The sequence below is a fragment of the Mus caroli genome, chromosome 5 (assembly GCF_900094665.2).
Source record: "Mus caroli chromosome 5, CAROLI_EIJ_v1.1, whole genome shotgun sequence".
Taxonomy (NCBI): domain Eukaryota; kingdom Metazoa; phylum Chordata; class Mammalia; order Rodentia; family Muridae; genus Mus; species Mus caroli.
In genome coordinates, this window is record NC_034574.1 from 117775501 (window position 1) to 117789032 (window position 13532).

Below are 13532 nucleotides of genomic sequence, written 5' to 3' on the forward strand. Positions count from 1 at the left end.
CTGAGGCCCTTCTGCAGGTTTCAGAGAAGCTGAAGCTGGCGGAGAAGACAGCCCTGGACATTGACAGGCTGCGGGATGGCTACCGGCCAGCCGCGAGACGGGGTGCCATTCTGTTCTTCGTGCTGTCGGAGATGGCACTTGTCAACTCCATGTACCAGTACTCCCTCATCGCCTTCCTTGAGGTCTTCGGGCTGTCGCTGAAGAAGTCACTACCTGACTCCATCCTTCTGAAGCGGCTGAAAAACATCATGGACACCTTGACCTTCAACATCTACAACTATGGCTGCACCGGTGAGGGGAGGAAGTCGAACTCGGAACACAGAAACTTAGCTGGCCTTGTGCCGGCGGCTGCTTACGTTAAGAAGGGGGTTTGGGCCGGGCGTGGTGGTGCACGCCTTTAATCCCAGCACTCGGGAGGCAGAGGCAGGCGGATTTCTGAGTTCAAGACCAGCCTGGTCTACAAAGTGAGTTCTAGGACAGCTAGGGCTATACAGAGAAACCCTGTCTCGAAAAACAAACAAACAAAAAAAAAAAAAAAAAGGGGGGGGGGGTTTGGAGGCACCAACTTTTAAACCACATCTTTAGTGAGATGAGATTCACTGGCCCCAAATCCCACCTCCCAAGATACCTGACGGCCTGTCTCAGTAGAGTTCCCAGAGCCCCTAAATCTAAGACATCCCCTTTGGGCTGAGTCTGGTCCATCAGCAGTTTCCGGACCTCTCCTCCCTTCCCCACCCTGGCAGCCTCTGCAGAGCTTCCTGATTGAGGATCCACCTGTTCTGGGCACTTCCTGTCAAGGAAGTCCCAGAATCTGTGCGCCTCATAGCCTCTTCATTTAGTGCTTCTGAACACAGAGGCTTGCGCTGTAGTGTCAGGATTTGGCTGGTTCAGGACTGACTATAGATAGTGCTTCATGCTCTGTTTATCTCTCAGATGGAGGACATTTGGGTGCTGTCTGCTTTTTGGCTGTTTGGCTACTGCAGTGCTGCTATCAATATTTGCCACCGCTCACACTCTCTCTCTGTCTGTCTCTGTGTACATGCATATGTGCATGTGTGCATGCATGCACACCTATGTGTGTCTGTCCCGGAGCTGGAACTCTGAGCCTCGTGCATGCTAGGCGAGTGGTCTTCCACGGAACTCCTTCCTGACCTGAACACTTGCTTTTGCTTTTGATATTGGATCCATACGTTCCCTAGAGTAGCGTTTCTGGGCCACATGCCAGGGCCCTAACTTCTGGAGGGACTACCCAACTGGTTTCCAAATGGCCACACTATATTCTACTCTCCAAATGCACTGTTTGTTAAGAACATTTTTTATTCTGGACCATTCTAACGCCATGGAATGTGATCACCATCTGGCCGGTACCCGCTCTGGCTTTGTCTGCACTGTCAGCCCCCACCCCGCCCCCCTGGATGGGACTCCCCGGCCAGGAACCATTGCAGCTGGAGCTGCTTTACATGGGTTACATGGTTTTTGAAACAATGGCATGGCAGTCACTTCTGTGCTCTGGAAACTCCACATCTCTACCCCAGCAATTCGGTTCTGGTGCTGTGGGGAGAGGGTAGCTCCTGCCCTGAGTGCACCCCCCCCCCACTTACGAAACATGTGGTTCCTGTTGATGTCACTGCGCCAGGCGCACACAGGGGTCCGTCACTACAGGCTGCCCTTTGGCACCTGGGCAGCCATGGCCATCAGGTGCAAAAAACCCTCAAGTGCAGCCGCTTAGCGATGTGGGCTTTGGCTTCATTTTCCTTGGACTTGAGTGGGCAGTGTGCGAGGGCCTTGGTTCCGAAGCACGGTCTCTGTCTCCGTCTCTCTACAGGGCTGTTTGAGAGGCATAAGCTCCTCTTCTCCTTCAACATGACCATCAAGATAGAGCAGGCAGAGGGGAGGGTCCCCCAGGACGAGTTAGACTTCTTCCTAAAAGGTAATGGGCTTTCTGGCTTTCATCCTCGTCCTAGCTGGGCACCGGAGACATGCATGTCCATTCACCATAAATGTTACCAGTAGCAAAATCCCCTTCCAAGAACTACAGGTTATCTAATAATGCCCACCTCAGAAACCTTTGCAGAGAACTGTGTTGAGACTGGAGGCCTGGCTGAGCTGTCAAGCTGGGCTTACTGGTGACACAAGCCCATGCCTCCTCATTCCTTGGTGAAGGGACCTCTCCCCAGAGCATGAGGCATGGAAGTGCTCTGTGTGCATGGTCTGTGCGCTGGGCATGGAGAACCCGTGGCCAGGCTGGCACCATCTTCTCCTTGTGGTCAGGGAACATTTCTCTGGAGAAGAGCAAGTGGAAGAAACCATGCACCTGGCTGTCGGACCAGGGCTGGGAAGACATCATTCTCCTGTCACAAAAGTTTTCCGACATCTTTGGGAACCTTCCTCTTGATATTGAACATCATCTCCCCATGTGGCAGGAGGTAAGTGTGTGTGTGTTCTCCCCAGCACAGCTGCTATCCCCATCTGCACACTGAGCCCACAGCCTCCCCTTGCCAGGAAAATGCTTCCACATGCCACGTGGCCCATGCCCTTGAGTCCCTGGATACACTTTTCCTTCATCCAATCCCCGGTAACTGTGTGAGAGAACCAGCCAGCCCTTGGCCCACCCACATGCCAACTATCCATTCATCTCTCCACCATCCCTAATCTCTCTGCTGCCCCCAACCATCTGCTCATTCATCTGTTGATCTGTCCATCTATCTATCATCCATTCATCCATCCACTCATCCATCCATCCGTCCACCCATCCATCTATCCGTCCACTCATCCATTTGTCTATGATCCATCAGTTCATTCACTCATCATCTAGATATTAGTCTGTCCATCAATCCGTCCTTTAATTCATCTGTCCATCACCAATCCAACTGTTTTTCTGTCTACCTATCCCTCTATCCATCCATCCATATATGCATTTATACATCCATCCATACAACTGTTCATTTGTCTACCTATTTATCCATCTCTCCATCACACATTTACCTGTCCATCTATTTGTTCATCTACTTAATCCATTTATACAACTATCCATCCACTCATCAATCTATCTGTCTATCTATCTATCCATCCATCCATCCATCCACCCATCTGTTCATCCATCTATCCATCCATCCATCCATCCATCCATCTATACAACCATCCATCCAACTGTTCATCTGTCCAGCCATCTCTCCATCACACATCCCCCTGTCCATCCATCCTTCCAAGAACTACTTACTGGGCACCTCCTGGATGCCGTGTCCTCTGAACTCCACTGATTGCTACTTAGCTCTTCTGGTTTTTTCAGCACACGGGTTTTGGTTTCAACTCTGAGATCAAAAGTTCAGATCTTCCTCTCTCTTCAGTGGCACAGGGCACCTTCCCATGCAGGTGTCATTTCTGAGCTGAGGCCACAGTCAGTCCTCTTTGCTTCTCGCAGTGGTACGACCAGGATTCACTAGAGCAGTTCCCGTTCCCCCTGGGCTACGATGATAACATCACTGCTTTCCAGAAACTGCTGATTTTACGCTGTTTCCGAGTAGACCGGGTGTACCGGGCTGTGACTGACTATGTGACCCTCACCATGGGAGAAAAGTGAGTGCTGCTTTTCTCTAGAACTCACAGAATCAGGGCTAGCCTGATCTAAGGGACCTGGTCTGACCTCCTGTGTAAAGATGCAATACCCCAAACAAACATGGAGGGCCACACTCTGGCAGAAAGGGAAACTTAAAAGTTTTCTAATATTTTAAATTATTAATTTGTGCATGTGTGAGAGCACAGGTACATGTGTGTGGGCACATGTTGTATGTATGTCCTGGGGTGTCATTCTTCAGGAGCCATCCACTTTGTTTCTTTTTTGTTTGTTTGTTTTGTTTGGCTTGAGGCAGGGTTTCTCTGTGTAGCCTGGCTGTCCTGGAACTCATTCTGTAGACCAGGCTGGTCTCGAACTCAGAAATCCGCCTGCCTCTACCTCCCAAGTGCTGGGATTAAAGGCCTGCACCACCACTGCCCGGCCCACTTTGTGCCTTAAGACAAGGTCTCATATTAGGACCAAGGATTAGCCCAGGCTGTCTCTGTCTCCTCAGCACTGGGATTCCAAATGTGCACACCCAGCTTCTTATGTGGGTGTTGGGTATTGAACTCGGGTCCTCACGTGCATGAGGCAAACACTTTGCCAGCTGGGCCATCTTCCTGGCCCCTTAATTCTAAGTAGCATATTTACTTTAAAGGGTATTAGAAACACTGCCATTTCTTGTAAGTAGCATAAAAAAATGCTATAAGCTATGTTACAGCCTGGTGTTCAGTTTTCCAAAGCTTGAGGTGAATTTGTGCTCACAACACATCTCAGGAGAGAGTAGCAAGAGGCCAAGGGCTCGAAAACTCAGAGCACCTGGTGGCTGCCACATGGGATGGCGTGGCTCTCGCTCTGAGACAAACAGAACGAACATCCTAAACTCACATCTCCATAGTCAGCAAGCTGTTGGGGAGATGAGGAACAGGGGCTAGGAGGGCCACAGTGACAACTGAAGACTTACGGTCCTGTCCCTGGGCAATGGGGTCCCTGAGCAACCTGGTCTCCTATCTCCTTGGAAGAAACTCAAAATCAGATTTGAAAAAAAAAAAAATACAAAAGACTCTAGATGTAAATCCCTTTCAAATAGATCATTACTTGTGGAAAGTTATCTTTTCTTATTTTTTAATTAGTTCTTCAATAATTAGGTACACTGTAGCATTTGACCATGTGCACCTCTCTTCCCACTTCCCACACCCGCACGTCTTTGTGTTGTCATTTTTTAAAAAGACCCTCTGAGTTCCATTTGTGCCTCCTGTATCATCTTGGCCTTGTGGCCTTCCACTGTGGCCACACCACACCCATGGCGTTGGAAGAGAACTGATTCTCTTCCTTCCATTGCCAGTCACTCCTGGGGTAGGAGTAGGGCTCTGTGCCCACCTCCCTGCCAGAACTTGTGGAGAGACAGACCTGTCCATATGCTAAGGGAACCTACTGCTGCGATTACTCTGCTAAATGGACCCAGTATTAAACTGACTCCTGGTGATTTTTTTTTTTTATTTAGCACAAATCTACTTTTATTTATTTACCCTCCATTAGTTGAAATCCGGGATGGGTACAGCATCACACGGATTCTGTGTCCAATGGCCTTTGCAGGAAGGTTGCTTCAGAATTTGGCACGAACCATACTGCTGTTTCCGTGGGCCCGGGTTACTTTTCCCCAGATCACTCTGGGTTTGTTTGGTTTGACACCAGGAGTCACTGTATTGTTTTTTGCTTTATACACATAGGCACATCTCTTGTCTAAGTAGAACTCCGTTTCATCTCGGGCATAAATGCCTTCAATTTTAAGAAAAGCCGTGTGCTCTCTTTAGTTCCGGAGACCTCACTTGTAGCCAGCAAAAATGACCTTGCACCACAGCCTTCCAGACTTACTTGCTGTTAGAAGTCCTGTTCCCAGCAGGCCTCCACAGGCGCCAAGATGGCGGAAAGAGCGACTCCTGGTTGTTTATTCCTATACCCATACTGCAGGTTCTTTAGGCAGTAGGTGGTGAGCAACACAGAAATTCTGATCTACTTAAACGTGAAATCTCCTCTTTATGCATCAGTGGCCGTCTTAGTCTGTTCTGTATCCCTCCAATCAAATGCCCAATGCCGGGTGATGCAGAAAGATAAGAGGTTTATTTGACTCACAATTCTGGTGGCCAGAATCCACAGGCCAGCTAGATCTGACAGGAAGTGACAGAGCTACATGCAGAAGAGGCCACTCACCTGAGGAGCCTTACTTTATAATTTACCTGATCGCATGCAAAGGACCCCAGACCTGTGAGAAGTTCACTTGGTGACTTGCTTCCAGCAGGCAAACCTACCTCCTCTTGATACCATGAGGTATCGTGTTGGGGTCCACGTGGATGTCTAGGGGACAAACTGTATCTAAATTATAATTGAATCTATTAAAAGCCCTAAAGAAAGGGGCAGTGTGGGACATGCCCACAGAGTTGTTGACGTGTGATTTCCAGGTAAGTGCTTAAGACCTGTGTACATGGAGGGTAGGTCAAAGCGCCCAGCTCAATACTTACCTGCTGAGACCAGTATTTTGTGAGGATCACATGAGGTTAGAGGGAGCCAGAGAGGTCCCTGCCACTGAGGAGGTCATCATCAGATCTCTGTGTGTACCAGGATTCTCAGAAAGTCAGGACAAACATCTGAAGAGCTACGTGAGTCATAGTCTCCTTTAGGATGCTGAGAGGGAGGGGGAGGGGAGGGAGGGAGCCTGGCACCGTCCCACAGACCGTTTCCACATTCTTCCTTTTGACAGGTATGTGCAGCCCCCAATGATCAGCTTTGAAGCCATTTTCGAGCAGAGCACCCCCAATTCGCCCATCGTGTTCATCCTGAGCCCTGGCTCTGACCCTGCCAGTGACCTCATGAAGCTGGCTGAGCGGAGTGGCTTCGGGGGCACGCGCCTCAAGTTTCTTGCAATGGGTCAAGGCCAAGAAAAGGTAGCTGGTGGGTTCGATGTGAGCTGGGTCCAGGAAAGAGGTGCCCCGGATGGGGCAAAAGCTTGGATCAAACAGTGTGACACCGGTGATAGCTTGATTGTGGTCTCCCTGTGACCACTGCACTCTGCCACCACAGCTCCATGTGGGTTAGGGGTCTTAGGCTCCTGGTGTGTGGTTCAGGAACCCATTAGTGAGACCAAACATGGGCATTTCATGGAGGCGCTTCAGAGGCCCTCTGTCTCATTCTGTGCCATCTGTCAACTCGTTGTGACAGGGCACAGCACTAGGCAAAATTGAGGGTCAGAGGGAGCAGACTGCCAGTCCTGACTTTGTTGTGACGTGTCTTGCTTCCAGCAGGCAAACCTACCCCTCTTGATACACCTCTTCACGTGTCTGTGAAGCTCTGGCAAATGCTTCCACCAGAGCACAGGACAGGGCACCACAGACAGAGCTCTCTCTCTTTCCAACCTCAGAACTGGAGGAAGCCATTTCCATATGAGCACCATACAGGCCTTAGTTAAAGCCTCTGGCGACCAAGAGAGCGCTGAAGGAGAAGCTGCTGTCCCCGTACCCAGGATGGGAACTTGGGCTACCTTTGTCCTGCGGGTCTGAATTCTATGGGATAGCTCTGCTTTCTGGAGGGGTGGGCAGGACTCTTGCAGGCAGGCCTGCTCAGGTGTGACTGTCTGAGAAAGCATGTCACATGTCTCAGGGCATGGAGGCCAGGAAGGCACGAGGCTCATCATCTAAGCCATGACTGGCCCTGAGGTCACAGGTTGTAGTAAAATTGTCTCAGGATGGCTTCTACCTTAACTCCGGCCACCTTATTTCTGAGATCTCTGGCTGCCTTGAAGTATGGAGTTGGCCTGGCTTGGGAACACTAGTCCGCTCCCCCCCCCCCACCACCATCCTACACTACCGTCCTCCTGCAGGTGGCTCTGCAGCTGTTGGAGACCGCAGTGGCTCGTGGACAGTGGCTGATGTTGCAGAACTGCCACCTCCTGGTCAAGTGGCTGAAGGACCTGGAGAAGTCCCTGGAGAGGATCACCAAGCCGCACCCTGACTTCCGCCTGTGGCTCACCACAGACCCCACCAAGGGCTTCCCCATTGGAATCCTGCAGAAGTCCTTAAAGGTCTGCCTTGGAACATCAACACAGATAGGCTACAGCCCTGCTCCTGGTCACTGCTGCAGAGAGCCCTAGGGTGAAGGGGGATGCTTTGTGTACCCAAGTGGCTTTGGGACTTGGGTGTATCTGTTGTCTAGGTCTTCTGTCCCAGCTAGAGACATTCTCTGGGAGCAGGAGGCAGTCAAGGGTTGCCTGCATCAAGTCTGTCTTTCGCCCTCCTGCAGGTGGTCACAGAGCCACCTAACGGGCTCAAACTGAACATGAGAGCAACCTATTTCAAGATTTCCAATGACATGCTGGAGCAGTGTCCGCATACTGCCTTCAAGCCCCTGGTCTACGTGTTGGCCTTCTTCCATGCTGTGGTCCAGGAGAGGAGGAAGTTTGGCAAGATCGGCTGGAATGTGTACTACGACTTCAATGAGTCTGACTTCCAGGTGAGCATGGCGACTTGTCCAGCCAGTGCACCCCGAGCTGGCTGGCTTCTGTACCTGCCTTCTGAGTCCACCACCACCAAGGTTCAGGCTGTGGATGACTGTTAACCATAGGCGTTCCTCCTCCCTAAGGTCTGTATGGAAATCCTAAACACGTACCTAACGAAAGCCTTCCAGCAGCGTGACCCTCGCATCCCCTGGGGCAGCCTCAAGTACCTTATTGGAGAGGTAATGATGGCTAGGTGCCTCACGATGGCTGGGGGTCTGGAACAGAGATACCCATCCTCTGAGCTCTTGGGACAGTCCTTGCTCCTGCCCCCGCCGACCCGTTACCACCCTGATCACTGAAAAGTGTGCTTGCCTCCTGTTTTTCTGAGACAAACTATTCCCAGGGAGGTCACTTGTGTGAAACTAGGGCCCCGGGGCCCCTGCTAGCCCTCTCTGGGCAGTTCCCAGCTTGCCAATGCACTGAGCATATCCAGGGAGCCTTAGGGTTTTCTTGGGACATGGGTATAAGGACTCTTGCAGAACTCCTAGGAAAGTTTCTAGACTGGGGAGTTCTGCAGCGTATAAGGACTGACAGCTGGTGTCTTGTTCTTGTCCATGTCTGATCCATTTAGGAGGCGTGTGTGTGTGTGTGGGGGGGGGGCTTTGGGCTGTTTCATGCTTTGGTTCTGTTCTCAGGGAGTCTCAGACTACAGCATGGTTCTATAGACAAAACCATTGCTTGTCTCTTTGGCCCAAAAGGTTCTTTGAGTGGACAGATTGGAGCTGGGCGGTGGTGGGGGCTGGAGCTGTAAGTTCACATTGGGTTGTGGGTCCAGATGGCGCTCACCAGTCCTCCCTCAGGTCATGTACGGAGGCCGAGCTATCGACAGCTTCGACCGGCGCATCCTCACCACGTATATGGATGAGTACTTGGGAGACTTCATCTTCGATACTTTTCAACCATTCCACTTCTTCCGGAACAAGGATGTGGACTATAAAATCCCTGTGGGTGACGTGAAGGATAAATTTGTCGGTGAGCTGTCCCAGGGCGAAGGGAAGGCCTTTGAAAGATTATAGATTTGTATCTGCTTCGGCTCTTAGCCACCCTCTCCTGCTGATGGGACTCATAGGCTGGTCAAGTGAGGCGGTCCCTTGGGCTCTGCCTCACTTCAGAGCTGCTCCTTCACCTGGAAGGGCAGGTGGCCCTGGGAAGCTCACTGTGCCATATGCATGACACATATGTGGGGACAGGTGAGGTGGAGTAGGGCCTTTATTTTAAGACACATCAATAGATTTGTTTCTGGGGACTGGGGACTGGTAGGTTGAAGGAGCACACGCAACCTGCTCTTTGTAATTCTAGAAGCCATTGAAGCCCTCCCACTCGCCAACACACCAGAAGTGTTCGGTCTCCATTCCAATGCCGAGATTGGCTATTACACACAGGCAGCTCGAGACATGTGGGGTCATCTGCTGGAGCTGCAGCCACAGACAGGTATAGCTGCCAGGGAGCTCGTTAGCTTGCCTGGGGTCAGAGGGTGCTCCTGGTGGATGGAGGTAGCTTTTCCAAGAATGATGAGGCTTCTGAAGTCCCATCTTCTCGGCATCCAGCCTCAAAGTCCCTTAAAATGCCATCCTTCCAGGGGAGTCCAGCAGCGGCGTCAGCCGTGATGACTACATTGGCCAGGTTGCCAAAGACATTGAGAACAAGATGCCCAAGATCTTTGACCTGGACCAGGTTCGGAAGCACCTGGGCTTGAGCATCACACCCACCTCAGTGGTACTGCTGCAGGAGCTGGGGCGCTTCAACAAGCTTGTCATTCGCATGACCAGGTCTCTGGCTGAGCTCCAGAGGGTGAGCATGCACCCACAGGCTTGGCACTACCTCACGGAGAAGGGGGGTCCTAGCCCTCCACAGGCCTGCTGAGTAGTCTCCATCCTGCCCCCAGGCCTTGGCTGGGGAAGTCGGAATGAGCAATGAGTTAGATGATGTAGCCAGGTCTCTCTTCCTTGGGCACATCCCTCACATCTGGAGGAAGCTTGCCCCCGACACCCTGAAGACCCTTGGAAACTGGATGGTCTACTTCCTGCGGCGGTTCAGCCAGTACACACTGTGGGTGAGTGTGGGGGTGACTGGGTTTGTCTCTGGACACCTACCTGCACCCGTTTTCCCAGTGTTGGCCTGTGAATGTGTATTGAGTGTGCGGGGGATAGCCTCGGTGGCCACAGGGCCAGTCTGTGCTGGTATGTCTTTGGGACTCTTGACTTGCTATGCTCCTATGATGATTTCTTTCAGGTATATCTTGGCATTTGTTCTAGCTTATTCTTTTTTAGGGTCTTTGTTCATCCTCCTATGGGTGGGCATTCAGGTAGTGACTATGTAACTGTGTGCCACAAAGAGCACCGTTGTCACTGTTCATTAATGCAGTCTGTGTGTCTGCCTAGAACACACGTGCATTTGATTTACTTATTAACTGTGAGATAGCCTCTAACTCTGTAGCCCAGGCTGGCCTTGGTGACAACCCTCCTATCTCAGCCTCCCAAGTGTTGTGACTACAGGTGTGAGCTGAAGTCTTGTCTGTGAGTATTCTGCAAAGTTGATGCTTTCATACTCTGGGATCGCACTTGTGCTTCAAATCTTTGTGATCTTTGAGTTTGGGGTCTCTTCTTGCTAATGGAACATCTAATTGGTTTTGTCCTGTGTTTCTTTAATGACGGTGAAGTGGAGGGTGTTTTATAAAGGCATTTTGAATTTTCTGTGAACCGTCATTCATGTCTGTTTTCCTTTTGGTAGAAGACTCCATCTTTTTACATTGATTTTTAAAAAATGTATATGTTTGTGTGTGTGTGTTTGGTTCACATATGGAGGTCAGAGGACAATTTTTGAGAATCAGTCATTGCCTTCTGCCTTACTTGGCCATCCTCCTGTCTGTCTCCCATCTCACTGTAGAGGGCCCTAGGTTTACAGATGGATGCCAGCACACACAACGTTTACATAGTTTCTAGGGATCCAGACCCAGGTCCCCAGGCTTGGGTGTGGTTTTATCCACTGAGCCATCTCCCCAGCCCTTCTCACTAGTTTTTAAGAGCTCTCAGTGTATGAGAGAAAGTAACCCTTGGTGATAATACAGACTCTTCCCTTGGATGGTGTGTGTGTGTGTGTGTTTCAACAGAAGGGCATTACGTTTGTGTGCAGTCTTTTCTTTGGTGGCTTCTGGGCTTTGTAATTCTCTACTTGAGAAAACAGTGGGAGGTTTGATCCGGTACTTTTATGGGTGTGTATATCTGAGTGCATGCAGGTATATGCACATGTGTATAGAAGTCATACATGAACCCTGAGTGTCATTCCTCATGAAGCCATGACTCTGTTGAGACTGTTTCTCATTAGGACCCGGGGCTCACTGACTTTGCTGGCTGGTCAGGGCACACCAAAGATCTGTCTCTACTGCCTCAGCACTGGGGTTACAAGGATATGCCACCACACCTGATGTTTTCAGTGGGGGTTCTGAGGAGCAAATTCAGGTCCCCATATTTGTGTGGCAAATACTTTAATGACCTTGGTATCTTCCTAAATTGTTGGTCCACCTTGAGTTTGGTGGTCAGCTGTTTCCCCAGGGGGAAGCGAACTGACCTAATACCAGCAGTTGTCACCGTTGGGAAATCAGTATTTCATCAGCTTTGAACCTAGTGTCACAGCCCAAGCTCCCACACCTTGCCTACTTTACAGGTTACTGAGAGCGAGCCCAGTGTGATGTGGCTCTCTGGGCTGCACATCCCTGAGTCCTACCTCACAGCCCTGGTACAGGCCACATGCCGGAGGAATGGCTGGCCACTGGACCGGTCCACCTTGTTTACACAAGTGACCAAGTTCCAGGATGCCGATGAAGTAAACGAGCGTGCGGGGCAAGGTATGGTAAATGTCATGTATGTTGCTTTCTACCCGGGGCTTCCCTCCCAGAATCATTCCCAAATCCAAGTGCCATGTGGACTAGGCCTTCCTTAAGCAGGGCTGTTGCCCACAATGCTTTCTGTGGCATCGCAGAGAGCAGAGTTTCTCACTGGAGGGAGACTAGCAGAGACATGGGGTTAGTCTGCAGCAAGTGGGTTTCTGGGTCAAGTGAGTTTTTCAGAGATCACCGATGGCTTCCCTGTAATCCCTGAGAGGCAGAAGTGTAGGAGCCAGAGAGCACATAGGCTAGCTGGCCTGGATCCTGTCAGGCACACCCAACCTTTTGACATTGTGACAGGACACTATCTCAGGGATCCTCAGATAGGTCCTACTGGTGAGCATCCAGATGCCATTCTGGCCGAGGGCAGGTGGATGATAGGTTTTGCCTTTGGTGAGAGTGCTCAGTCCTAACCACTAGACCACCAGGAAATGTTGGTGCTCTTGGCTTAGGGGTTTCTGCATGCCAGAGCTCATACTCCTCTTGGTCATGCCTTTGGCTCAGAGGATGCTGTGTGCTTGTCCTGAGCTGTGTGTCCTGAAGCTAGAGTCCAGGACAAGAGGTACCCATGCAGACCCACTTCCTGGGAGCCTTTTGTCTCTCCTGTCTGTCTAGCTAGCCTTCTACTTGGGAAGCGGGGCAGGGTTTGAGTTCTGGGGTGGCAGGGGCCCCCTTGGTGGTCTTCTGGGCATACCTGAGAGTAGCAGCCACACAGCAGGGCACGGATCCATCCTCTTGTCCCATCTAGGGTGCTTTGTCTCTGGGCTCTACCTGGAAGGTGCTGACTGGGACATAGAGAGAGGGTGTCTTGTCAAGAGCAAGCCCAAAGTGCTGGTTGTGGACTTGCCCATCCTTAAGATCATCCCCATTGAAGGGCACCGCCTGAAGCTACAGGTGACAGCTTCCTCCCTGGCCCCACGGGGCCTTCCCTTCTCTCGGGGTAACCTGGGGAAATCCTGGAGGCAGGGTTAAGCTATGGGGACCAGTTCAGGGGAAAACTCCGGTATGCATGCACGTGGGTACCCATCATCCACAGGGGTCAAGTCCAAGCTCAGAGCCTATGGTAGAGACCCAGGGAAAGTAGGCAATTTTGGACACACTGAGTTACAAAGGGCCTTCATTTAGACCAGGGTCCATCTTTGATGAGCCGTCTGTGGATCTGCCCAGTGCCCATGGTACTCACATGCCAGGCCAAGGCTGCTGCATATAAAGAGTGCTCAGGCTAAGCCCCCTCTAGCCAGGAGCCTCCAATCCCGAGGGTCTGTCACCAGCCTCTCCCTTGCAGAACACTTTCCGGACCCCTGTCTACACCACCTCCATGAGGAGAAATGCCATGGGAATCGGCTTAGTGTTCGAAGCTGACCTCTTCACGGCAAAACATATCTCACACTGGGTGCTCCAGGGGGTGTGCCTCACCCTGAACTCGGATTAAGCCCAGCACGTGCGGCAGGCCTGAGGAGCTGGTACTTCCTAAGAGTGGGAGACTGTATTTCAGGGGGGCTTCCCTCAGGGCTGGGTGGGATGGTCATGAAAGGTGTTTGATGCTG

The 13532-nt window shown here is 51.2% G+C and overlaps 1 protein-coding gene and 1 pseudogene across 1 annotated transcript in view; one reads left to right on the plus strand and one right to left on the minus strand.

Annotated features, from left to right (window-relative positions):
- Dnah10 (dynein axonemal heavy chain 10) overlaps positions 1–13474 on the plus strand; it is a 111828-nt gene extending 98354 nt beyond the window's left edge. The window contains exons 65-79 of the mRNA XM_021162419.2: positions 18–291; positions 1826–1930; positions 2272–2426; positions 3422–3576; positions 6312–6495; positions 7428–7628; positions 7847–8056; positions 8186–8281; positions 8903–9074; positions 9402–9533; positions 9682–9893; positions 9988–10155; positions 11766–11946; positions 12734–12879; positions 13271–13474. Of these exons, the coding sequence (XP_021018078.1) occupies positions 18–291; positions 1826–1930; positions 2272–2426; positions 3422–3576; positions 6312–6495; positions 7428–7628; positions 7847–8056; positions 8186–8281; positions 8903–9074; positions 9402–9533; positions 9682–9893; positions 9988–10155; positions 11766–11946; positions 12734–12879; positions 13271–13417 (2538 nt within the window). The 3' untranslated portion in view covers positions 13418–13474. The remainder of the gene's footprint in view (positions 1–17; positions 292–1825; positions 1931–2271; positions 2427–3421; positions 3577–6311; positions 6496–7427; positions 7629–7846; positions 8057–8185; positions 8282–8902; positions 9075–9401; positions 9534–9681; positions 9894–9987; positions 10156–11765; positions 11947–12733; positions 12880–13270) is intronic.
- LOC110294095 lies at positions 5079–5517 on the minus strand (annotated as a pseudogene).
- Positions 13475–13532: the final 58 nt, after the last annotated feature.